General features: G+C 41.4%; 1 protein-coding gene across 3 annotated transcripts in view; it reads left to right on the top strand.

The window, feature by feature from the left end:
- The window catches only part of LOC126293444 (meiosis-specific nuclear structural protein 1-like), a 98,729-nt gene that overhangs the window by 58,962 nt on the left and 12,864 nt on the right, over positions 1-26,903 (top strand). For 2 of the 3 annotated variants that reach the window (XM_049986677.1, XM_049986676.1), the window contains exons 8-10: positions 1,782-1,985; positions 7,343-7,527; positions 21,051-21,214. In XM_049986677.1, coding sequence (XP_049842634.1) covers positions 1,782-1,985; positions 7,343-7,527; positions 21,051-21,204 — 543 coding nt within the window. In that variant the 3' untranslated portion in view covers positions 21,205-21,214. Of the gene's footprint in view, positions 1-1,781; positions 1,986-7,342; positions 7,528-21,050; positions 21,215-26,173; positions 26,241-26,903 lie in introns of all 3 variants that reach the window. The other variant, XR_007552289.1, reaches the window with a different exon arrangement.

Below are 26,903 nucleotides of genomic sequence, written 5' to 3'. Positions count from 1 at the left end.
TTTCCTTTCGTAATTATTTGATGCTTTCATCTGTGGTTGACTTTTTAGGTGCTCCAAACTAAAATTGGTATGCAAATTACAAATATAGCCTTGGTTTGTTACTCAATAAAAGGTTTTGAATCTGTCACCTGATTTAATACCTATTGTTTACTTCTCAACTAATCCTTTGTTTCCGGCCTTGCATGGCTGTCCATGTGCTTGTCGTGGCAAGAGGTGCTCTTGCAAGGGTTTCTAACACAATGTGTTATAAATTTTAAATACTTGGGATGCAGTGTATCACATGAAAGTGAAGCTGATTTTCAGTGTAAGACAGAGGAATTTAACTGAATCAGTGGTACTATCAGATGAAGTGTACAAAGGAAAGAGACACTTCTGAAAATTTAGAAGTCACCATTACTTCCAGTAGCAGTGTTTGGGAATGAGGTAGGGATAACAACAAAAAGGTCACACTAGGACTCCTGAGTGTGGAGATGAGATTTCTAAGGCATGTAGCAGGATATGCAAGACATGATCAAAAGTGAAATACAGAAATGAGAGCAGAATTAGGATTATCTTTAAATTAAAAAAAAAGTACTGAAGAAAAAAAATCTCATCAGTAACTTTTTGGAGGATAACAGTCTACCAAAAATATAAGGGCAATCAAAAAGTTTTGTTAGAAGGCGTTGCTGCAGTGTATATGCAGTATAACGTGACACTGATGCGGATATATAAGCACCGACATGTAGCCAGGGGATTAGTGTTGCATTCGTGTCTTTCTGACATGTTTGCAGTAAATGCAGAAACGCGAACTATGGTGACATTATTACTGAATGCACCAAAACAAGACGGACGCACTGTTATTCAACCAAATGGAAAACACTGGTAGAAATCCATTGGCGAATGAAGAATGTGTATGGGGCAGTGTCTCTGTCAATAACCACCATTGTGGAATCAGGCACTATGATTTATGTTAGTTGCAGTCTGCCACAAGACACTGCAAGATATTGGTCAATCAGGGAGGCGAGCAGAAGTTATGCCAACTGAACTGGAAGACACTCAAGCAGCTACCCTGTAGACCTGATCCCTTCCCATGTGATAATCACGCTTTCAGTGCCGTAGAAAAGACCTCTAAGGGTCGACGATTCTCGTCAAATGAAGCTGTGCGGCAGACAGTTGTAGAGTTCTTTACACAACAGGACACTGTGTTTTACCAAACGAGTATCATCAATCTGGTGCATCAGTGAGATGATTGCCTAAGTGCTCACAGCGATGTTGTGTGATTGGCACTGCACTGTACGGCCTTTGAATGGAAAGTTTGTGATCACTCCTTATACTATACAAATACAAACCGAGAGCCCAAAGAAATACGGGAAGAATGACTTGGAGTTTAATCACTGTAGGTAGGTGTAACAGGCATAGGCTAATACATGCTGGAGACGGTGGTGGTGTGGTGTCGATTATTATTATTACTGTTTTTATTGTTAAGTAGAGGTGCTGCCAAAATTGAATATAAAAGAAGAAATTGTCTCACAACGTAGCAGTTTCTGGAGAGCAGAATTAGGATAAATATCTTTAAATGAAAAAAGTAGAAAAATACAGAAGGAAATAGAAAGAGCACATCAGTAGGATGGAGGATAACAGTCTATCAAAAATATAAGAGGCAATGAAATAGTTTCCATTTGAGGGTGTTACTGCAACGTATAGTGACTCAGTGTACACATCATTAATTATTCTAAGACTTCAGAGTGACTCATTGCCTGCTGTCTGCTGTTCTTGCGTGACAGTGCAAACTCCCGTTTCAGCTGATGCGCCTGGAGCGGACAGACCTGCTGCAGCAGCTGGCGGAGGAAGACCTGCGGCAGGCGGCACTGCGCCGCGAGCAGGAGGACGTGGAGCGCGCCCTGCGCACGCGGCTCGACCTGCAGGACACGATGCGGCAGCAGGCGCGTGACAAGGCGGAGCGGCTGCGCCGGGAGGCCGAGCAGGAGGACCGCTACCGCCAGCAGGTGAGTGGCAGTCTGCGGGGGGTGTTCAAATGTGGTGCTGGTGCTGGTGCTGTCGCGTCGGGGCGGACATATTCACTGTTGCTAACTCGAGGAGGTAGTCACGAGTTGTCAGTTACGCGCAAAAACCGTGTCCGAACTGTGCTCGTCTCATATTTTTCTATTCCTCAATCGTGGAAAGCCTATAGCGGTAGGGAAAAAATGTTTCTTTTGGTTTTGTTGTATACTAATTTCAGTGTTAAACTCTGCCAATTTTTGTGTTGTTTCCTGTATTTTTTTCAGTATTCTCTCCTGTCAATTGCAGTGTTATTTTCTGTCAAATTCTGTGCTTCTTTTATTAATTTTGGCTTTTTTTGCCAATTTTGTGTTATTTTTATGTCAGTTTTGGTGTTCTCTTATGCCATTCAGTCTATTGTCTACCACTTTCAGTGTTACTTGCTGCCACCTGTGTTTCTTCTGTTAATTTTCGTATATTATACCAGTCTTGATATTATTTTCTACCAATTTTGTTTCATGTGCCAATTTTGGTGCTATTTTCTACCAGTTTTGAGTTAATTTTTGTCAATTTTGGTGTTATTTTATGTCAATTTTGTAGTTGTTATACCAATTCAATGTTACTTTCCTCTGCTTTTGTTGTTTTTTCTGCCACTTTTGTTTTTTCCACTATTTTCAGTATTATTCAGCCATTTCTTGTGTTGTTTTATGCCAGTTTTGACTCTTTATTTTTGTCAATTTTTGTGATTTTTTTGCCAAATTTAGCATTATTTTTTGCCAAAATCGGTGTTAGATATCTGATTTGTTGTTCTTGATTTTTGCGCTATTTCATTGTTTTGCAGGGTGATGTTAAAAATAAAAAGCTACTGTACAATTACACCATATTTATTGATGTTACATGATATTTATTTACATTATCGGAAAAACTAACATTTACGTAAAACCTATTAAATCAAATGAATTAAAGCAAAAACAGCTTTGCAACTATACACTTGAAAGTTTTTCAAAAAATTGCCTTAGCTTAACTAAAGTCAAAGCTCTTTTCCAAAACAGTATATTGCTGTTTTGTCAGCACCTCACTATTGTGTGAAAACATCTGCTGAGTGTCCATATTTGAACACGGGAGACAAACAGCCTTCAACACAATAGCTCACCTTTGACTTTTGTTCACATTTCCTGCTTGCAAGGAAAGTTGTTTTTTCACTAACTTTATGACATGATTCGTATCGCTTTAGAATATCTATGCTGCTGATACCTGCCATTCCAGGTACACCTAACACGCTCTTTGTCATGTTCATAATTACCATCCTAGGTTTGATAAAATAATGTAGGGCTGTGAATATGGAGTTGTCTGGGACTGTGGCCATTAGAGTGTGAGCCTAGTTTGAAGGTGAAACCCAGGGTGTTTCAGTGTTTCCTTCACTTCCTTTGAGATATATAGCTCTTCATGTCAGCAAAATTTTCATTTAGAAATAACATTTATTTGTAAAGGCCCATCTTGATCACCTGTGGTCAGGTGCCATGGTACCATAACATCGTCAAGGACTCATTCACAGATTTCATTTCTTGAATTGGTAACAGGTACTGTCACTATCACATTTCCAAATACTTCTGCATACCCAATCACACTGGAAGCAATATGTTCCGAAGAGCTCTTTTATACAGTGCAACTGTGGAACTAAATATTTTTGTGGTACGGAAGTATACAAAAAGTACCAAGTACAGCACTTTAGCTTCACAAAACCTTAAATCAACATGATTCCTGGCTTGATTTGCTTCTACAATCCAGTCACAGTGGAGGACACGTGAAATCAAGACAGAGAATGTTTGGGCAGTGATCATGGGCTTCTAGTATCATACCCTTACTTGCAGAAGTTCTAGTGCAGCAAGATATGGAGTAGAGCTTCTGTGGCATTTGGAAAAGTTGGAGAAAAGTACTTTTACTACTGTATTGTCAATGTGCTACAGTGGTGTGCATGTAAGAAGGTGGTTTGTTTTGGCAACGGTCAATCCACATCGTGACACTCCAGCCAATGACAACATTCTATTGTGTCTATAGTAATCACTTTGGTGTCCACGTATAACCTGTAGTGTTGATTTTCATATTACTTCAAGTATGTTGAAGACACTTTGCAACTGTAGTATTTGTTATAAGCAGCACAAAGCAAAGATGTAAGAAATTATGTTAACAAACGACAGGTATAGTTTATTGATTGTGTAAATTTTTCTGTAAAGAGTGAGAAGAAAAGAGAGCGGCTCAATGTTTCACTAACCCCAGCATTCTTACTTAACACAATGGCAGCAGCTGGAGTGTACGGTGTAATGGACTGAAAGGGGTGGTCAAAAAGGCACAGGAGCACGTGAGATTGCTAAATGGAGGGAAGTTTCTTGTCTCCATGGACTCTCTCAGTGCTCTACAGTTCATTCAGCAAATGTACTCAGTGGATAGGATAATTGAAATGGTCCAGGACACTACACGCCTCCTGCAAAGGCAGCAGAAGCAAGTGGTCTTCTGCTGGTTGCCTTAACAAATGGGAATCAAGGGGAATGAGAAGGTCAACAAGGCAATGAAAGTAGCCAGCCAGGAAAATACCAAACTTCACCTTAATCTCCCCTTACATGCTATTGTGTTACCCAACAGCATTGCTGCAGTGGTAACACCGGTCCCCATCAGATCACCAAAGTCAAGGGCTGTCGGGCTGGGCTAGCACTTGGATGGGTGACCATCCAGTCTGCCGAGCACTGTTGGCAATCGGGGTGCGCTCAGCCATTGTGAGGCAAACTGAAGAGCTACTTGATTGGTATATCTGAACACTTCTTAAATAAGGAGATAATTCAGAGGCTTCCTTTACCAGGATACAGGTTGGCTGGCAGCTTTTCTATGAGCTGTTTACGGTGTGGAGGAGTAGCCATGTATGTGAAAAACGGCATCCCATTTGAGTCAATTGATGTTTCAAAGTACTGCACTGAAAAGGTGTTTGAATGTTCTGCAGCTGTGGTTAAATTTAATGGAGCTAAACTTCTAACTGTTGTTATTTATAGATCCCCGGACTCCGATTTCACAACATTTTTGCTAAAGCTAGAGAAGGTTCTTGGTTCACTTTATAGGAAATACAAAAAGTTAGTTATATGTGGTGACTTCAATATTAATTGTGTAAGTGATTGTGCAAGGAAAAGGATGCTGGTAGACCTCCTTAATTCATATAATCTTATTCAAATCGTATTCTTTCCAACTAGAGTGCAAGCGAAATGGAACAACCATAGACAACATTATTGTTCATTCCTCATTACTAGAAGGGCATTCTGTTAGTAAAAAGGTGAATGGCCTTTCAGATCATGATGCACAAATTTTAACTATAAAAGATTTTTGTGCTGCAACACGTGTTAAATATAGTCATCAACTGTTTAGGAAAGCTGATCCAGTTGCTGTAGAGACCTTTGTAAACCTTATCAAGGAACAAGAGTGGCAAGATGTTTATAGCACTGATACAGTAGACAATAAATATAAGGCGTTTCTCAAGACTTTTCTCGTGCTCTTTGAAAGTTGCTTTCCGTTAGAACTATCAAAACAGGGTACTAGCACAAACAGGCAGCCTGGGTGGCTGACTAAAGGGATAAGAATATCTTGTAGAACAAAGTGGCAATTATATCAAAACGTTAGAAACAGTCACAATCTAAATGCAGCAGCCCATTACAAACAGTATTGTAAGGTGCTTTAAAAAGTTATTAGGAAGGTAAAAAGCGGCATGTGGTATGCAGATAGAATAGCTAAGTCTCAGGATAAAAGTAAAACCATATGGTCAGTCGTAAAGGCGGTGGCTGGTCTGCAGAGACAGGTCGAGGATATAGAATCAGTGCGTAGTGAGAATGTCCGTGTTACTGATAAGTTGCATATATATACAGTATTTAATAATCACTTTCTGAATGTAGCAGGTGAACTAAATTGAAATCTAGTCCCAACAGGGAATCATAAAGCGCTCGTAGAAAAAAGTGTTCCGAGACTGTTACCTGAAATGCTCCTCCATAATACTGACAAGAGGGAGATTGAGTTAATAATTAAATCACTAAAGACCAAGAACTGTCATGGATATGACGGGGTATCTAGCAGAATACTGAAGTATTGTTCTATGTATGTTATCCCAGTACTTAGCCATATCTGTAACTTTTCCTTTAGGAGTGGTCGGTTTCCTGACCGATTAAAGTACTTGGTAGTGAAGCCACTTTATAAAAAGGGAGACAAGGATAATGTTGACAATTTTAGACCTGTTTCTATGCCATCGGTGTTTGCTAAAGTTATAGAGAAGGTTGTATATACAAGGTTACTGGAGCATTTAAATTCACATAATTTGCTGTCAGATGTTCAGTTTGGTTTTCAAAATGGTTTAACAACTGAAAGTGCTATATTCTCTTTTCTCTGTGAGGTTTTGGACAGACTAAATAAAAGGTTGCGAACGTTAGGTGTTTTCTTTGATTTAATGAAGGCTTTTGACTTGTGTCCTCAAAATATTACTGCAGTTGTTGGACCATTATGGAGTAAGGGGAGTAGCTTACAATTGGTTCGCCTCTTACTTTAAGAACAGAAAGCAGAACGTAATTCTCCGCAATATTGAGAGTGGTAGTGATGTTCAGTCCCAATGGGGAACTGTTAATTGGGGCGTTCCCCAGGGGTCAGTGCTGGGGCCACTGCTGTTTCTTATTTATATAAATGATATGCCTTCTAGTATTACAGGTGATTCAAAAATGTGTTTTTGGGTGACTGGTTCATCTTACTAGTTCTGCAATCATCCACCCCATTTTATGCCATCCTCCATTTTAGTTATACTACTAGATCTTTCCATGTGGCTTCATGTGTGTTTGTGTTTCACACATACATTGAACACAGCTCCTCTTTGTCGTCTATGTGTCCACCTCCCACACCCTCTGTCTGTGTACCTCATACTCCACCTGTATCTGTCATCTCCTCCACACCACTCTCTATGTCTCTTTGTGTCCTCCTCCACCTCATTTTGTCCATTTCCTCCACTCCCTCTGTCTGACCATTCATCCTTCTTTCTCTCTTTATGTCTTCATCTCCCGCCTCTTCCTTTTTTACCTGCCCACTATCTCTGTACACCTTCCGTCTGCCTCAAAACTGACTACTCGTGCAACAGTACAATGATCTCGAGAAAAGATGCTGATGACATCAGAGTTTAGTGGCTGACAATTCCTGCATCTATTTGTCCATGTGTGTGGTATGTGGCAGAGACAGAGAACATACTGGTGATACTGAAAATTATTCTCTGCACAGAATGCATTACCTCCTTGCTTGCTCAGCACTATAGTGGTGGCAAATCACTCTTTATCACACGGCCATCTTTCGTTCACAGCTGACACGTGAGATAATGGAGAAGCAGCGCATCGACCAGTTGACGGCAGAGAGGCAGAGGGTGCGACGTGCTGAGCTGCGGCGGGAGGTGGAGGAAATGATAGCAGAGCGTAGGCGGAAGCGGCAGGCGGAACTGCAGGAGCTGCACGAGCAGGAGCAGTGGCTGCAGCGGCTAGACGACGACAGGTGGGGGCGACATGCACTTATATGACCTTCCAGTTTCCATCTAGTTTGTAAAAAAGGCACTTCAGAGAATCTCTCAATTTCACTATTATAGGTACTTGATGAAATATTATTGCATGAGAAAAAAACAGACTTACCTGATATTTGTTTTACCATTTATTTATTTTTGGATCCCAGCTTTCGGATTACTAGGTTATTAGCCCATTGTCTAACATTATTGACAAATCAAAGAATTTGTAAACATCAATAAATTAATAACTTACTTAACTTTAAGTGATCGGGCCCAGTGGCCTGCAGACAGCTACTAGACCCCCATTCTATTGAATTCTATTTCCTGATTTCTGCTGCCAGTCACCCCGTATGCTGATCTGCAGCAAGTCCTCGTGGATTGCATCTCTCCACCTATTCTTTGATCTGTCTAGAGGTCTTCTTCCATAGGAAGTAATAATTCACATATTTCAAAGGCTTTCTATCCATTTGAGTGACATCACTTGCCCGTACAATCCATTCGGTTGTCATTGAGCATACAGCCTTTGGTCACTCCTAGATCTCCTCCAGCTCTCAATAATGCTGGATTCTACATTCTCCACTGATGTCCTCATATAACGGGGCATAGATCTCTCTTGAGATATTCTCCTTGAAAACAAGAAGATTATTTAATTCTTTTTTATGAACACTCCAAGTTTTGCAAGCATACAGCCCTACAGGTTTAATTAGTAATACTAAGTATACAAAATAAAATAGTCAAAAACAAAGATTCCAAGACTTACCAAGCGGGAAAGCGCCGGTAGATAGGCACAATGAATAAAACACACACACAGAATTTCGAGCTTTCGCAACCGGCGGCTGCTCCGTCAGGAAAGAGGGAAGGGAAAGGAAAGATGAAAGGATGTGGGTTTTAAGGGAGAGGGTAAGGAGTCATTCCAATCCCGGGAGCGGGAAGACTTACCTTAGGGGGAAAAAAGGATAGGTATATATATATATATATATATATATATATATATATATATATATATACACACACACACACACACACACACACACACACACACACACACACACACACACACATATCCATCCATACATACACAGACACAAGCAGACATATTTAAAGGCAAAGAGTCTTTGCCTTTAAATATGTCTGCTTGTGTGTGTGTGTGTGTGTGTGTGTGTGTGTGTGTGTGTGTGTGTTCGCGAGTATATACCTATCCTTTTTTCCCCCTAAGGTAAGTCTTTCCGCTCCCGGGATTGGAATGACTCCTTACCCTCTCCCTTAAAACCCACATCCTTTCATCTTTCCTTTTCCTTCCCTCTTTCCTGACGAAGCAGCCGCCAGTTGCGAAAGCTCGAAATTCTGTGTGTGTGTTTTATTCATTGTGCCTATCTACCGGTGCTTTCCCGCTTGGTATGTCTTGGAATCTTTGTTTTTAATATATTTTATTTAAATAAAATAGTCATAATCATAGAACCTTAAAAAAAGATGCTCAAGTTGCAAACAGGCACAATTAAAAGACACTCAAATATAGCTTTCGTTCAGTCTTTGTCGATAAACACACACACACACACACACATATGACCACCAACTCCAACATCTCGGGCCAGAATGACTCTGCTATGAGATGCTAGAGTCAGCAGTTGTGTGTGTGTGTGTGTGTGTGTGTGTGTGTGTGTGTGTGTGTGTGCGTGTCTTTATCGACAAAGATTGTGACCGAAAACTATATTTGAGTGTCTTTTAATCATGCTTGTCTGCAACTTGATGTGTCTTCTTTATGGTAAGTAGCAATCTATCTTTTCCTACATTATTAATATTCCAGCCTGGAATTTCGATTGCTTGAATCTTAAAATAAATAACTGCTATATTGATTTATAGTTGGGCACAAAATTATACAATTTGAATGAGTAGTATCAAGAAGTAGAGAGTAACAGAATTCTCCATTTCTTGATACTACCACATCTGATTGATTTCTCAATCAGATTATCTTTTACTGCATCCCACCATAAAGCACTATCCCAGTTACTAATTTATTTTAGTGATACATGATTAGATGTGTTGTATTTTTTTGTTTAGTATTAGCCATTAATTTATTTGATGATTGTAAATTCTGTTTGTTTTTGCTGTTACGCACAACAATATCTTTGTCAATACACTACACAATGGGCTAATAACCCCCAAACCAGTACATAAAAACAAGTGGCAAGCAAGTTTTTTTTCTGAATAATACTTTACTGTAATGAGCTGGTGTGTTTCTGTGATCTATCAATAATACAGCACCAGATGCTAACAATTGTTAGGAGTTGTTAAATTCGATATTTCAAATACATTTTAATATTTATCTCAACAGCAAGATGTAATGGTAAGGGTTTTGTAGCCAAATAATGTGAAATTTAATCTTACATTTATTGAAGTAATGTGAATCACAAAACTGTACCATCTGATTGTCCTGTCATAGTTCATTTCATCCTGAACCTTCGAAACAACTTCATCCATTTCCAAACTTGACCGTAAGAGAAGTGGAACCCTGTAGGCTTGGTGTAAATCTTTTGATTGGTGTGAACAAAATATTTGTCAAGTTTAGCACATACTTTGATTGCAGACAGTTGATTCAGATGTTGTCTGCACAGCAAAACATTACAGGTGAAATGTTAATTGGTTCAGGGAAATGGCAGTTGTGGTGCTCCCACAGCATAAAGTGGAGTTGTGTGGGAAAAGGTGAGGAGATAGTCCAAATTGGGTGGGACCAGCAACAGAAAAAAATTATTACTTTCTGGGCATACTTCATACATTTTATGCCACAAACCACTGTCTTGTATGTTGCAGGGGTCCTCTGTATTCCATTACATAGTATCAGATTCCTTTCTGTGCTGTCCACAAGTGTAATGAGGAAAGAATGGCTTCCTATGTACTGATCTAATCTTAGCTTCATGATATCTTCAGGATCTCTACCCAGAATGATGTACGACACTACCAGATTACTCTCTAAAAAATTTGTAATACGAACATACCCGAACAGCACCTAATGTACTTTTCTTATGGAGTCTCTTCCATAGACAAAGTGCCATTTCTGATAACAGTAATGATGAAATGAAATTACTTCATTTTGTGCTACCACGAGTAATTATTCCCAAATATTTGTATGACAAAACTAATTCTGCTTATAAAAGTCTAGTTTATTTTTACATGTTGTAAGATGTATACCATGTTTCTAAGCATTTAGAGCCATTTGCCAATCTTTGTCAACTTGTAAGTGGATGTTGTATCATTAATCGGCACAAGCTCTAAAGCCCACAGACTATGTTGTATGTGCCAACTTTGCAAACATAATGTTGCTGCATGATGATGAAGATTTTCTTCAGTGATGAATTGACATTTCACCCAAGTGGAAATGGGAACACCACACTTAATGTGCGCATTTGGGGTCAGCAAATTCTCATGAGATGGTACAGTTATAACAAGAGTCCCCTAAGTTGTGCTGTTTGAGGCTTTCCCGGCACTGCATCTGCTTGATAGCTTCACGGGAATTACGCCGTATAGTATTGTAGAAACCGCACAATATTTCAGCGAGACAACTGCCCGCCATCTTCAGGTGCTACTGTCGCGTCGCTGAGAAGCTCGCCAATTTATATGCAGGCTTTCTACAACAGCGCAGGCGCCAGCGGGGCATTACGTCATCAAAGACCAGTCGTAGACAGCGACGAATACAAGAGCCCTCTGCTGAAGAACAGGTTGCGGTCTGCGAAAGTGCGTCGCCGCGTGGGAAAATGCGGGCGGGAGCGACGGACTCCGTTCGCGCGCGTGATTTGTTGGCGCGCGATTTAAGCATCTGCGCTAAGGCTACCATTCTGCATTAATTCGGTGCGGTTACCACTCTGCGGCTGACGATTCCTTAATGCCGCCAAGGCTGGCTCCCAGGCTTTGCTCAGGTGGAACCCCATAGTCTCTGTTTATTAGGTCACTGTTTATACGTATTTCGACCACCTCTTTGATGATGGAGTCCCAGTATGTGGAAGCATGCGAGAGGATCTTTGTTTCTTCGTAATTCATGCCGTGTCCCGTGTCAAGGCAGTGTTCAGCAACCGCCGATTTCTCTGGCTGGCCCAACCTCGTGTGATGTTTATGTTTGTCACATCTGTCTTTGATCGTACGACACGTCTGGCCAATATAAGACTTCCCGCATTGGCACAGGATTTTATATATTCCTGGTCTTCTCAAGCTGAGGTTGTCTTTAACAGAGCCCAGCATTGATTTCACTGGTGCTGGAGGCCGGAAAACACATTTAATCTGGTACTTCTTGAAAATTCTGCCCATCTTAAAAGACACGCCACCGACATACGGTAGAAAAACCAACCTCGTGGTGTTCTCTGCTTCTTCAGGCCTTTCTTGAGGTTTGGACCGTACTGGTCGGAATGCGTTCCGGATCTGCTCTCGGAGTGCCCGTTCTGGGCAAACACGGAGCGGAGATGGCTAAGCTCTGCCGATAAGCTGTCGTGATCTGAGATAGCTCTAGCCCTATGCACTAGCGTCCGTAATACACCGCTGCGCTGTGAGGGATGGTGACAGCTCGTAGCTTGTAAATACAAGTCTGTGTGCGTAGGCTTCCGGAACACACTGTGACCCAATGAGCTGTCTTCTTTTCTACGAACCAAAACATCCAGAAATGGGAGCTCACCATCTTTCTCTACCTCCATGGTGAAGCAGATGCTTGGATGGAGGGAGTTCAGATGTTGCAGGAAAGAAGGAAGCGTTGCTGTCCCATGCGGCCATACCACAAACATATCATCTACATATCTCCAAAAACATTTGGGTTTCAAAACCGCCGTCTGAAGTGCTTTATCCTCGAAATCTGCTATAAAAAAAGATTAGCTACTATGGGAGACAGAGGACTACCCATAGCAACACCGTCAGTCTGCTCAAAATACTGGTCGTTAAACAAAAAGTAAGTCGAGGTAAGCACGTGTTTGAAAAGGTGTAAGACATCCTCTTCCAGCTTAGCTCCTATGAGTTGTAATGAGTCCATCAGAGGCACCCGTGTGAATAAAGAAACCACATCGAAACTCGCTAGTAAGCCGGTAGATTCAAGGCGCAGGTTCTTCAGTCGCCGTATAAAATCTTCTGAGTTTCGAATATGGTGTTCACATTTCCCCACCATGGGACTCAGAAGAGAAGCCAGATGTTAAACTAGGTGGTATGTTGGGGCACCTATATTACTGACGATAGGGCGAAGCGGAACATTCTCCTTATGTATTTTTGGCAGGCCATAAAGTAATGGCGGAACTGGTGCTCGTTCTCTTAAACTCTTCTTCAGATGGTCAGGAAGTTTACTGGATTTGAGGAGAGCGGATGTCTTCCGTTGTACGGCATCTGTCGGATCTATCTGGAGACGACGATACGCTGTATTCTGTAGTATGTCCATCATCTTGCCAAAATAAGATGTAGCAGGCAGACGAACAGTGGCGTTACCCCTGTCAGCAAGTAAAATTACTATACCATTGTCTTCTTTTAAAGAACGGATTCCTGGGAGTGGTTGGACAGCTCTACTTGGGCACTTTCGGACTGGGCACGGCAGCAAATCACGGCACATCAAACTTCTAAGTTCCAACACCTTACACACCGGTCATTGCAAGAAGAGAAATTTACCAGATGGACTGTGTTTAATCTCACAGATAAACCACTGAGTGACACTGCAATGTCAGTGTTAGAAAAGGGACAAAGCACTTCAGACGGCGGTTTTGAAAACCAAATGTTTTTGGAGATATGTAGATGATATGTTTGTGGTATGGCCGCATGGGACAGCAACGCTTCCTTCTTTCCTGCAACATCTGAACTCCCTCCATCCAAGCATCTACTTCACCATGGAGGTAGAGAAAGATGGTGAGCTCCCATTTCTGGATGTTTTGGTATGTAGAAAAGGAGACGGCTCCTTTGGTCACAGTGTGTTCCGGAAGCCTATGCACACAGGCTTGTATTTACAAGCTACGAGTTGTCACCATCCCTCACAGCGCAGCGGTGTATTACGGACGCTAGTGCATAGGGCTAGAGCTATCTCAGATCAGGACAGCTTATCGGCAGAGCTTAGCCATCTCCGCTCCGTGTTTGCCCAGAACGGGCGCTCCGAGAGCAGATCCGGAACGCATTCCGACCAGTACGCTCCAAACCTCAAGAAGAGCCTGAATAAGCAGAGAACACCACAAGGTTGGTTTTTCTACTGTATGTCGGTGGCGTGTCTTTTAAGATGGGCAGAATTTTCAAGAAGTACCAGATTAAATGTGTTTTCCGGCCACCAGCACGAGTGAAATCAATGCTGGGCTCTTTTAAAGACAACCTCGGCCTGAGAAGACCAGGAATATATAAAATCCCGTGCCAATGCGGGAAGTCTTATATTGGCCAGACGTGTCGTACGATCAAAGACAGATGCGACGAACATAAACGTCACACGAGGTTGGGTCAGCCAGAGAAATCTGCAGTTGCTGAACACTGCCTTGACACGGGACACGGCATGAATTACGAAGAAACAAAGATCCTCTCACATGCTTCCACATACTGGGACTCCATCATCAAAGAGGCAGTCGAAATACGTATAAACAGTGACCTAATAAACAGAGACTACGGGGTTTCACCTGAGCAAAGCCTGGGAGCCAGCCTTGGCAGCACTAAGGAATCGTCAGCTGCATAGTAGCAACCGCACCGAATTAACGCAGATGGGAAGCCTTAGTGCAGATGCTAAAATTGCATGCCATCACCTCGTGCGCACGAACGGAGTCTGTTGCTCCCGGCCGCATTTTTCTGCGCCGCAGCGTGCTTTCGCAGACCGCGACCCGTTCTCCAGCAGAGGGCTCTTGTATTTGTCTCTGTCTATGATTGGTCTTTGATGACGTTATGCCCCGCTTTTGTAGAGAACCAGCATATAAATTGGCGAGCTTCTCAGTGACGCGACAGTAGCACCTGAAGATGGCAGGCAGTTGTCTTGCTGAAATATTGTGCGGTTTCTGCAATATTAGTCCCTTAAGTTGAATGTTTTTTGTGCCATATCCCAGCAGAAAGTTTATTCCCCATTCTTTTTTGGCGAACAACTGTAATTGGTATTTCTTATCTTGATTCACTAGAACTAGGTCTCTTTTCAATTTGAAGAAGTTGAACCACAGGACTTTATTTGGTAGATAAATGGGCTACCTCACTGGCATAACTCAGTTAAATGATGTTGTACTTAACTAGTGGATTGGTTTCAAGGTGCCAGATGACAGAACTTGTTAGTCATGGCTTCCACCCAGTCTGATGTAATGAAATTTTTACCTTTGGAGGTTTACAAAGGATCATTTGTATGTGTCTCCACTACCCACTGATCTACTGGTCTTAAGAAACAGAAGTGAAGCAGCTGTTGCAACAGTTACTCCAGGCACATTGATCAAGTTTGGAAAGAACTTGCCTATCGACTTGATGTGTGGCGTGCGACAAATGTTACTCACGTTGAACACTTGCAAGACAACTCTCTAAGTTGTTCTTTTATTCTACGCATTATTTATAATTGTACATTAATAATGTAATAAATGCTACAAAGCCTTAAAATCCTTATATTCGTCATGAAACACCTGGTACAATGTGAAGAGTAATGTCCTGTCATAATTTGTAGGAGCACTCACAAAGTTCCTTGTCTCTGTGAAGGTGCCGCTGTTAAGGATGTTGACACTACATTCACGCACTCACACAGTGTGTGCTATTAATCTCATCATGGAGGAGAGCCTTTAGAAATGTGGGATGAGTCAATTTTTATACAGCAGCAGGCAGAAGTACCCACTGCAGGCAAGTCCTGTAACAAATGTTGAAAACAAACTATGAGCAGTGATAAAGTACTCACATTGATAATTATAGGAATTGATTATAGTAATAGCAATAGTTCTTGCTATTATTACTAGCCTTTTCCCTACAGGTTCACCCATGTTTTGACACACATATTGAACACACCTCCTCTTCTCCCTGTATGTGTCCACCTCTTCCTCCCTCTGTCTTAGCGCCTCATCCTCCAATCTCTATCTGTAGATCTCCTCTGTCCCTTCATCTCCTTCATCTCCCATCTCTCCAACCACATCTTCCTCCACCCCCCCCCCCCCCCTCCCTCACCCCCTCTGATCATATCCTCCTCCTTTCTCTCTCTTTCCATCTCCGTTTCCTTTTCTTCCTCTTCCTCCTGCCTGCAACCTCTTTGCACCTTATACCTGCTTCATGCATCTTCCACTCCTCCCCTCTCTCTGCCCATTTCCTCCTTCACCTCCCCCTGTCCATCCACTCATTTATCCATCTCAACACATCCTCAGCCGTGCTCATTGGCATGTGTAGCACCTGCAGTACAGTTCATTGAAGAATGCTGATACTCCTCCCACAAAATGCCTACTGTGCAGGGCAGGCTACACTCAGGGGCTAAAAAATCATTTGTTTGCCCCTGACTTACAGGCCACTATGCAAAGCAAGTCAGTAACACATGCGGATACTACTCCAACACAACACATTTGTTGTGCAGGGCAGCCTGCATTTTAGGGCCTGAAAAACTGTTTCTTGCTCCTTATATGTAGGCTGCTCAGCAGAGCAGGTTCATTTGGCAAACTGTACTTTTCCCACACAACATGTCTGTTGTGCAGGGCAGCCTGTATGCCAGGCACTGTAAAAAACACATTTTGCCCATCTCTTTGCTCCTATTGGAGCTTATAAACCTCTACAGTACTCATACTTTTGAGGTGTGCTGTTTTTGTGCCAAATTTGGTTGAAGTGGACGCATGGGTTTGGGAGGAGACCCCGTACATACACTTTGTTTTATATATGTTTCACATTATTGGACCTACGCTCATAAAAATTACTTCAAGATTATCAGGTACTTTGAAAAAAGCCACAGCCTCTCTTGCATTTCTCAGCTGACGCTTCTGCCTAACATTCCACACAAAACATTGATGTAATGTTACACACTACTCTAGCAGCTGTCCAACTACTGGCAAAGCCAAAACTAGTTAAATGCAGACATTCATTAAAGTTAAGTGTAAATTTTCAGTCCCTGTACTCTAAAAAGGAATGACTGAGAGGCTATTCTTTTACTTTTTTGTATATCTTCGAATTTCCAATTTCCTGCCTAGTGTCAGCTGGCAACAGAACTTAAAACTTTAGTCTGATTCCTAAGTAGCTATGCATAATTGCATAATCTGTGTTGAATTTTTAAAATTAATTTTAGAAGCCTCACATGTATTTCATTAATATACTTTTATCGGACATCACCAGTAAAGTAGTTGAATGGGTGATTCAGTAACCTTATATTATTGAATTATTTTCACTTCCAGTATTGTAATTGTAAATTTCATAGTTCGTTCTAAAATGATTCTTGCTTGTGGTGTTAAAAATTATTGCCACTACAATTTTTTTGTTCCCAAGATCCACTAACTAAACAAATGAATACAGTTTATGTTACAGGTATTCCCCACCAATGTCTATACACTTCTGCCATCATTCTGGCAGCTTCAATATTTGTGTAGCAAACCATTCTTTGGGGGTATCCCGGCACCAGTAGTGGACAGCTGCATGTCGTTTGTCATTGGTGGTGAACGTCTTACCCCATGTGACCTCTTTCGCTGTGTGAGGCACAGTTGTTAGGAGCAAGAGCCGACGACTGAGGAGTCTCATGGGAGAACCGTGACCTGATGTTCAGAGAACTCCACTGGATCTGCACCATACTGTTGCACCAGTGTTGCCATAAATCTGTTTCTGTGCAATGGTGAAGGAATTGGGCACCAATTTTGCACACCTTCTTCATCTTCAAATCTTCACAAATGACTGGAGGTTTCCCCATGGTAGGCCTGTTGGTTGCTCTAGTTCACCAAATGTGATTTGCCTGTGCCTCGTTATCTAGCCATTGACATACTGTGCATTTCTTGGTTTGTGTGCAGTCACTGGATGCACAGAGCTTTTGTGTTTCTCAGCACAGTCTCTCGACCATCTCTGAACTCTGATACCCAACAAAATATGAATCTGTGATTTGGTGCAGATTCTCATAAATAGCTACTAACCTCTTGTGGATGTCTGAAGCAGTCACTGTTCCCCTCCAGAGAAACCACGTTGTCCACTATTGCCTGTACTTGCCTGCTTCCATGTTGTACTCTCAATGTCCACAGGTGTTCTCAAAAGCCGGAACAGGTGCTGCTGCAATGTGCCACCTATGGGGTGCAGCAGTGCCATCTGGTGGCTGTAGACAGTACTGTAGCCTGTCTCATACAGACATTGACACACATTTCAAACTGCTACTTTGCAAGTTATAGGGGGAGTGAAAATCAATATTGAATGAACTACACACAATGAAGGAAAAAGAAAAAAAATGACATACTGTGAAAGATATATTCAAATTGGACGGAAATCGGTAGATGTGATATACATGTACTGATAAGCAAAGGGTTACAGTTTCAGAAATACTGGGTAGCTCTGCCTTTGATGGGATAGGTGATGTTAGTGACCGGACTGGAGCAGGTGGTGGTAGGAGGATGTATGGGACAGGTCTCACATCTAGATCTATTACAGGGGTATGAGCCATGAGGTAAGGGATTGGGAGCTGGGGTCGTGTAAGGATGGACGAGTATATTGTGTAGGTTCGGTAGACAGTGGAATACCACGGTAGGAGGGGTGAGAAGGATAGGGGCAAGACATTTCTCATTTCAGGGCACGACGAGAGGTAATCGAAACCCTGGCGGAGAATGTAATTCAGTTGCTCCAGTCCCAGATGGTACTGAGTTATGAGTGGAATGCTCCTCTGTGGCCGGACTTTGGGACTTTGGGAGATGGTGGGAGACTGGACAGATAAGGCACGGAAGATTTCTTTTTGTACATTGATGGGAGGTTAATTATGGTCAGTGAAGACTTTAGTGAGACCCTCGGTATATTTTGAGAGGGACTTCTCGCCACTGCAGATGCGACGACCATGGGTGGCTAGGCTGTATGGAAGGGACTTCATGGTATGTAATGGGTGGCAGATGTTGAAGTGGAGGTATTGCTGGTGGTTAGTAAGTTTGATATGGACGGAGGTAATGATGCAGCCATCTCTGAGGTGAAGGTTGACATTCAGGAAGGTGGCTTGTTGGGTTGAGTAGGACCAGGTGAAGCAAATGGGGGAGAAGTTGTTGAGGTTCTGGAGGAATGTGAATGAAGTGTCTGGTTTTTTAGGAAGGCTTCCACTAGATGGCCCATGAATAGGTTAGCATAGGATGGTACCATGTGGGTGCCCATAGCCTTACCATGGATTTGTTGGTAGCTAATGCTTTCAGAGGAGAAGTGGGTGAGGATGTAGTCGGTATGGAGACTAGGAAAGAGGTTGTTGGTCAGGAATCCATAGGGCATCTGGAAAGGTACTGTTAGATAGCAGTAAGGCCATGGGCATTAGGAATGATAGCGTACAGGGAGGTGGCATCAATAGTGATGAGATAACATAATTTGTATATCATGATCTGTACTTTGGTAAGTATTTTACAATTCTTATTATGTCTGCTACACAATAATAAAATTTTGAGTAATTTTCTACTTCTCCCAAAATTTCTTCCTTTATGTTTCCTTACCAGGTTAGGTTACTTCCGTTATATTTTTAAATATCTACTTTCTAAATATTTTTTCCATTACAGCTTACATCCTTCAGTTTTCATTTTCACTGCTGATTTGCATAGCCTCACTTTTTGTTAAGCTAATTTCCATGCTTGCTTCTTCAGTTGCGCACTGCGAAGTATTTATTTGCATTTCCAATTTTTGCTCAGAACATACTGAGTGAAGTATGCTGACAATCCTGTCTCTAAGTGGACACAGAGTGAGAACTATGTTAAGTGTGAAGCATATGTTGACTTTTCTGTATGCTGATGCCCCACCTCTGTTTGTTATCTGTTGGGATGTATAAGCACTGAGTTTGATATAGTTTGTGTCCATTGATTTTCATTGATTTCTGCTTGTGGTACCCATCGTTCATTTTTATTTGTTTATAATACCATAGTGTGTCTTAAGGTTTTGTTCTATAATGTTTATTGTTTCAGTTATTGGTATATTGGAATACATATTCTCTACATCAAATGACAGGACAGTGGCTGTGTCTGGAACTTGTATGTCTTTTATGTACTGAATCAGTTTTGTGGTGTTTCTTATACTCCTGTCTTCTTGTAATTTGTTGTTTTCTGATAAGATTTTCAACATGTATCTTGCAAGTGGGTAAGTGGGAGCGTTTCTGTAATTCACAATGGCTCTGACAGGGAGATCTCTATTGTGTAGCTTTGGTTGGCATCAGAGGGAAGGTGCACAGGGATTTGTTTGTATCAGTTTCGTTTTTCATTGTTTTCTATTGTATGTTTATTGTCTTTCGAATTGGTTCTCAGCTTCCTTTGGAATCTGTTTGTTGGGTCTATAATTTTATTTTTGTGATGAACTCTTGTATTTTATTGATGTTTTGTTCTTTATCCACAAGAACCACTGTGTTTCCTTTATCTGCTTTTGTGATGTTGGTTGTGTTTTCTTGTAGTTTCTTTCTAAGTTTTGTCAGTGTTGTAGAATCTGTATTGTTTCAGTTTCTTCTGTTTTCTTTCTTCTGTGTTGTTATGTTTTTGTATTCATTACTGACTAGCTCTCTCGTCGGACCAATGTTTACCTCACTTGTTTTGTTTGTTTTCTTGTGAGAGAATGCTTTTTGATTCAACTATGAGGTTTTCTATGTGTTTTTCATCTGTCTGTGTGCTGACATTGTGTTTCAGCCCTGTTTCAAGAAGTTTTATTTCTTCTGTATGCAAAGTAGTGTTAGTGAGGTTGACCAGTTTCGGATAGAACTGGTGCTTTTCGTTAGACTGGGTGTCACTTGTTTCTGTGTTGGGTGTTTGTTTAGCTGTTAAATTTGCTAGCTTTTAAATTTGCAATCTTCCTTGTGTGAGTTTTTTTCATTATTTCTATCACTGCATATGTACAATTTTCAACCTCGCTAACAAGGTGGAAGAAAACAGCGGCATTATTCAGATTAAGATGTGCTTTATATTGTTTCTGATTTAGGGTTTGCCAAATTTTTTGAGCCACTTGTTTCATTTTTTGTGCACTGGCAGAACTGTTTTTAACCTGTACAATAATATATTTAGGTATAATATTATTTGATCTGCAAGTATTGTTAAACTTTATATGTTGGGTAGTTTTATGCAGGTTGAGATCTATCCTTCTAAACTTCTTGTAGAGACCACGTGAAAATGCCTGACAAGGCATCCATAATACGTTTGTTTGCATGGCCATCTTGCGCAGCAGCGGTTAACATCTGTTATTATAGGTTATATGTCTTGAGTTGACTGCGATGTAATCAAAAAATAAAAAATAAATGTACAAACATGTGTATCCAATTTACAGTATACCACAGAAGCTGCTTTGTAAGTAATACTGAAATACATCAGGTGTAATTCTTTTTAATTACATTGGAGTCAGCTCAAGACGAATAACTTATAATAATAAACATATATTTGTGAATACCACCTCACCGCAATGGACTACGATTGCACTGCAGGCGACGCAGGATAGAAGAGGAACGCCTGCGCATGCTGAAAGAGCACGCCAGCCGCCTCATAGGCTTCATGCCACCTGGCGTCCTGCGCGAGGACGACCTCCCTCACCTGGGTCCGGAGCTGGCCAAGATGTACAAAGAACAGGCCATCTGCTGAACCTGAGCAGGTGAGTGTGGTTGCACTTTAGTGTTAGGAGAACTAAATAAAATCCAGATTTTTGGTATGAGCAATTGTGAAAGGGAAAAATGAAGGGGAAAAATGTACTAACTGACTTACAGGAGGTTTTTGCTTCATTAATTAAAGAAAACCATAGTCTCTGATAGCTACCCAGTACTGATAATCTAGTATGATGTGTTAGAGATATTATTACTTAAAAAAGAGCTCCCCCCCAAGGTTGTGAAGACCCAAGGGATGTCAGTTGGCCACCACTTAACCCTTTCCTGACTTTCCAGGCCATGGAACTGCTACTCCTCATTTGAATATTCCTCAGATGTCATCACAAAGCTGAGTGCCTCTCTTACAAGTACCCCCCCCCCCCCCCCCAAAAAAAAAAAAAAAAAAAAAAAACTTTGTCGTATTGGAAATCGTACCTTGGTCCTCCATATGGTAACTGTCTACACTAATCACCCAGCTGTGGAGAGGGCCAGATGCTATTACTTAGTAGTGCACTTTCTCAATCCAAAATATGGCACAAAATATGGCAACTTGCTGACAATTAACGCTATTTTCTTTCACCTACATCTTAATCTGACCTTAACATTTTTTATGCTGTGTTTCCGTGAAAATTCTCTCTCTCTCTCTCTCTCTCTCTCTCTCTCTCTCTCTCTCTCCCTCTCTCCCTCTCATTCTCTCTCTCTCTCTCTCTCTCTCTCTCTCTCTCTCTCTCTCTCTCTCTCTCTCTCTCACACACACACACACACACACGCCCACACACACACACACACACACACACACACACACACACACACACACACACACACACACACAATAGTATTACATATTCAGACATTCTTATAATGAGTAGCAAGAGTTATGAAGCAGATATGATCTGTTAAAAATATACAGTATATTTCAAAAAGGTGCATGTGATTTCATGAATAATCATCCACATGAATGAAGATAGATACTTGGGGTAAGTTTTAACTTTCTGTTGAAGCTAAAAGTTTACCTTGAATCAAGCTGCCAGTTCATACGGATACTGCATGTTATCATCCTGGTGGACTTAGTAGCTTTCTCATTTGTTCGATACCCAACATGCGGTGAACTGAGATGACAATACAGCAGAAAAGGCATTTCATTTTTCAACTGAAAAGAGCACCACATGTAAGAACATTTTTTAACAGTGAATTGCCTCAAAACAATTGATCAGCTGTAAGGGATGCAGACGTCTTGCATTACACCACTAGCATTTGTGGTTGCCTGATGATACTTCGGGGAAGGAGGGTTGGGGAAAGGAGGGTAGAATGTTGTGAAAGGTTCTGTCTTTGTGCCTCCCCTTACAACATTTTTGCATGAACTGCAACACTCCACAGTAACAACAGTGAATACAGTAACTCGGGATATGCTCGCACAAGTATGGGTTGAAATTGACTGTCATTTGGATCTTGTTGTGCGTGCAGTGGAAGGGCAAATTGATCGTTTATGAAAGGTAAATGAAAACTCTGATCCTGAATGTAACTGTGAAAAGTTCACAACTTTGTATGTGGAATGAATGTAGAAGATACACTCTTGCACAATTGTATGTTTATTTTGAAAATAAATACTTTGTAGTTCTGTGTGTAAGCTAAAATTTACCACAGGTTTCTATCTTCATTCATGCAGAAGATACAGTCTCACTAAACTGGGTGGGCTTTTTTTTGTAACAGCCCGTATTTGATTGTGGTATAATATGGACAGATGAAAAATCTACTCGCCAAGTGGCAGCACAAGAAGACACACATAAAAGATATGTAAATGCCCAAGCTTTTGGAGCCAGAAGCTCCTTCTTCTGGTAGAAGGATTGAAGGAAAAGGAAGAGGGATGGAGAAAAAGGACTAGGCGAAGTTTAGGAACTGGGGAGAGTTACTGAAAAACAGCCCAGAACTCTCGGCCAGGTGAGACTTAGTGGACAGAATTAGGAGAAAAGACGGTTCATTGGTGCCTGTGCCAGATGAGATCTGAGAACTTAAAGGTAGATGATGGGGTAATAATCAAGAGAGAGAATACTGAAAAAAACATTGTGCAAGAGTCAGTAAGAGTGGAAAGCTAAGTGCGCCATTACATAACAGACAGGTGGGGGAAAATATATTGGTCAGAAAATAAAGGATACAGAAAAGTAAAAGGGACCAAAAAGAGTAGTAGGTACTGAAAAGAAATACTGACACCACAGAAATTAATGTAAATTTAGGCCAGGCAGGTGACACAAACCGAACATATGTTGTAATGCCAGTTTCCACGTATGGAGTTCTGAGAAACTAGTGTCTGAGGGAAGAGTCCAGATGACAGGTCTGGTGAAGCAAGTGCTGAGATCATTACTGCCATGTTGCAGAGCATGCTGTGCAATGGGATATTATGTTTTACCAGTACACACCCTCTGTCTATGCCTATTCATCGCAACTGATTACTTCGTAGTAGTTGAATATAACTTTGTACACATTGGTAAGGAGAGATGGGCTACAGAGTGGTGCAGCAACTGTCATCGCAGGAAAGCAGGACAGGAACAGAAATGATTAGTGAACAAGTTAACACAGTAAACAGAAGATTTATTTAAGCTGTACGAGGGCATTTCGAAAAGTAAAGATACAATGACCTGCAGTCCTTAAATAGAACATTTATTTAGAAAACGTCAATTGCATGTTATTAACTGGATTCTTTGTTATTTTTTGACATATTCACCCCCATTATCCAAACATTTGTTAAGTTGGTGCACAAGCTTTTGTATCCCAGAGACATAGAAGGTTGCCAACTGTTGTCGGAACCACATTTCAGCTTCATCTTTGGTCTCTTCATCGTTGTGGAATGGTTTTCCACCGAGATGTGACTTCAGGTAATGTAAGACGTGGAAGTTGGTGGGCGCAAGGTCCGGTTTGTATGGCGGATGCTCCAATACGTCCCATTTGAATTGTTTGAGTAGTGCTTTGGTTACGAGCGCTGTGTGAGGCCGAGCATTGTCACGAAGCAAGCGGACTCCACTTGTCAGCATTCCCCTGTGTTTGTTTTGAATTGCCCTTTGAAGAAGTTTCAAAGTCTGGCAATATGCAGCAGCATTAATTGTCATTCCAGGAGCCATAAATTCCAACAGGAGAATGCCTTGTCTGTCCCAAAAAACAAGCCACGATTTTCCTCGCTGAAATCGACCTTTTGCATTTCTTGGCTTTTGGTGAATTCGAATTGCACCATTGCATTGATTGTTGCTTGGATTCAGGTGTAAGGTGATAAACCCACGTCTCGTCACCTGTCACAGTGTGGTCAGGGAACTCATCACCTGCTTCAGCGTAGCACATGAGGAAGTCGAGTGCATAGCCCATCCTTTTCTTTTTTTTTCTCCCGTTAATAGTTTTGGAACCCAGCGCACACACAATTTCCTGTACCCTCATTTGACAGTCACAACGTCATAACGAGTTGTCATTGACACGTTCGGTATGACCTGAAGCAATTCTTTCAATGTGAGATGTCTTTTCGCACGAATTGCTTCCTCCATTCTTTGAAGAAGGGCATCAGAGATCACAGATGGCCGACCTGTTCTTTGTTCATCATGAACATCGGTCCTACCTTCAGAGAAATGACTACACCATTTCATTACATTTTTTCGATTCATAACGTTCCCATGAACAGAAACAATTTTTTTGTGAATATCTGCTGGTCGCTAACCTTTTGCATGAAGAAAACGTATGACGGAGCGCACTTCGCATTTGGCAAGATTCTGAATCGGCGCAGCCATTTTAAACATAACCTACTCCAACCAGAAGCAACGTTCAACTGCCTAACGACCGCGAGGAGAAAGCTAACGGTTCAAGGTTAACACCAGTGTTGCCAACTTGCTCGCCAAAACTTCTGTTCCTCTGGCGTACGGTGTATCTTTACTTTCCGAAATACCCTCGTATTTCTTCAAGCATAGGAAGACTTATTACAAATAATACAACAAGAAGTACTGTCCACCTCTCAGTGTTGACAAGGAAGTAGCTCTCTGCACTGCAGCACCAACAATGTTGTCGGAGCCACGATTAGGCGGTGTCTGCGTAGCGTCACGTAGCAAAGGGGCTACAAGTGTGAGTGACCCATCGAGATGCCACCGTCCTTCATATACTGCAGTGGCAGAGGCTGCTCGTAGTCCAGAGCCACTGGAGGAGTGACTCAGTGGATATACACTGTTGTGTCCACCAGATCCCATGCAGTGCTATCGGTATCTGATAGAAACTCGGAATTCGGTCACCATCTTAAAGATTCCAGTAGGGTGACACAACAGTGGTATTCATATTAGTGAAGAAGGCTGAATGCTGTTAGCGTAATAGCTTATACGTGACATGTGTCGTTTCATAGGTGGCTGTACCTTTGATGTAAGAGGCGATCAAAAAGTTTCCATTTGAGAATGTTGCTGCAGCGTATATGCGACATTGCGTGATTCCAGTGCAGGTATACAATCACTGACATGTAGGCAAGGGACTGGTGTTGGCATTTTGTGTCTTTCCATTACAGATGCGTAGTTCGTGAACGAATGGGTGCAAAGGAACGGTTCACCAAGATGAACGAAATGACCGAGAAACGAATTCCAAGGAACGATCGGTTCATAGTTCACTTTGGTCGCGGCGGTCTACTTATAGTTCTTGGGAACGAGGAACGATCTGTTCATAGCTCACTAGTTCACTTCGGTCGTGGCGGTCACTTCGACAGTTCTCGTTCCAGCCGCAGTCGCTCATCTCAGTCTCGGTGTCCCTCGGCCGCACTCGTCGCTCTTCGCATGACCACCTGTCTCAGTTCCACTGCCACCTGCTCCTAGTTAGTTCTCTGTGATCGCCTATTTTACACGTGTTCCAAACTGTTCTTGCACTTGGTTGTGGCTATTCAGCGTCCACGACCAGTAATCAAAAAGTATTTTATAGTTACGTAAATTAAAATTACGTTGTATGTAATAGGTACGTCTTTTCAGGTAACAAAAGGGCATATCAGCTCACTTCATTATATCGATGAGCAACAGAAGACATTCTTATAACAAGGCAAGTTTTTTGTTATTCATATATATTTTTTGGTTTCATCGACTTGATTTAGCAACTGACTTTCAATAATTTGCTTAATTTTTTAATGTAAGAAAATTCATATAAAACGATTTTCGTTTATCTTTCATATACAAAACATTACATTTAGGAAGGCTTTAATTATTTTTAAGTTTGGTTGTTTCCAATTTGCATTACCTGCTAGTTTGGTTTCATTGGGAAAAAAAAAGAAAAAGAAAGAAGTGGGTTGTGGGTCATTTTGGCTCAGTAGGAAAAACGGTGCCTCTCCATTTAAAAAGACATAGAGTGCCATAAAATTGTATTTACTTATTATCTCAAAAACATTTGTTCAGAAGGAGCTTTCAAACCAAAAACTTTACTACTATGAACTTAATTATTACTATTATTGCTGCATTAACTTTTTATAATGCAACATAAAAACCTTAATTTTACTAAGCGTGTGACGCAAGTATGATGAGAAAACCACATTTTATTTTATGCTTCCATAAAGTCTACTTCGCATACGAACTCAGAGACAACGTGAAGTATATATAGGATGTAAACGATTATTGTTTACAACATAGCACTGCTATGTAGTGGAAGTTGAAACGAAGAATTTTATACAAGACACTTGTGGTCTATTAAGTTGGGAAACAGCCACCAACA

Source organism: Schistocerca gregaria, chromosome 10 (genome assembly GCF_023897955.1).
Source record: "Schistocerca gregaria isolate iqSchGreg1 chromosome 10, iqSchGreg1.2, whole genome shotgun sequence".
Taxonomy (NCBI): Eukaryota; Metazoa; Arthropoda; class Insecta; order Orthoptera; family Acrididae; genus Schistocerca; species Schistocerca gregaria.
The sequence above is the reverse complement of the archived record's forward strand: the minus strand, read 5'-3'. Positions and strand labels throughout refer to the sequence as shown.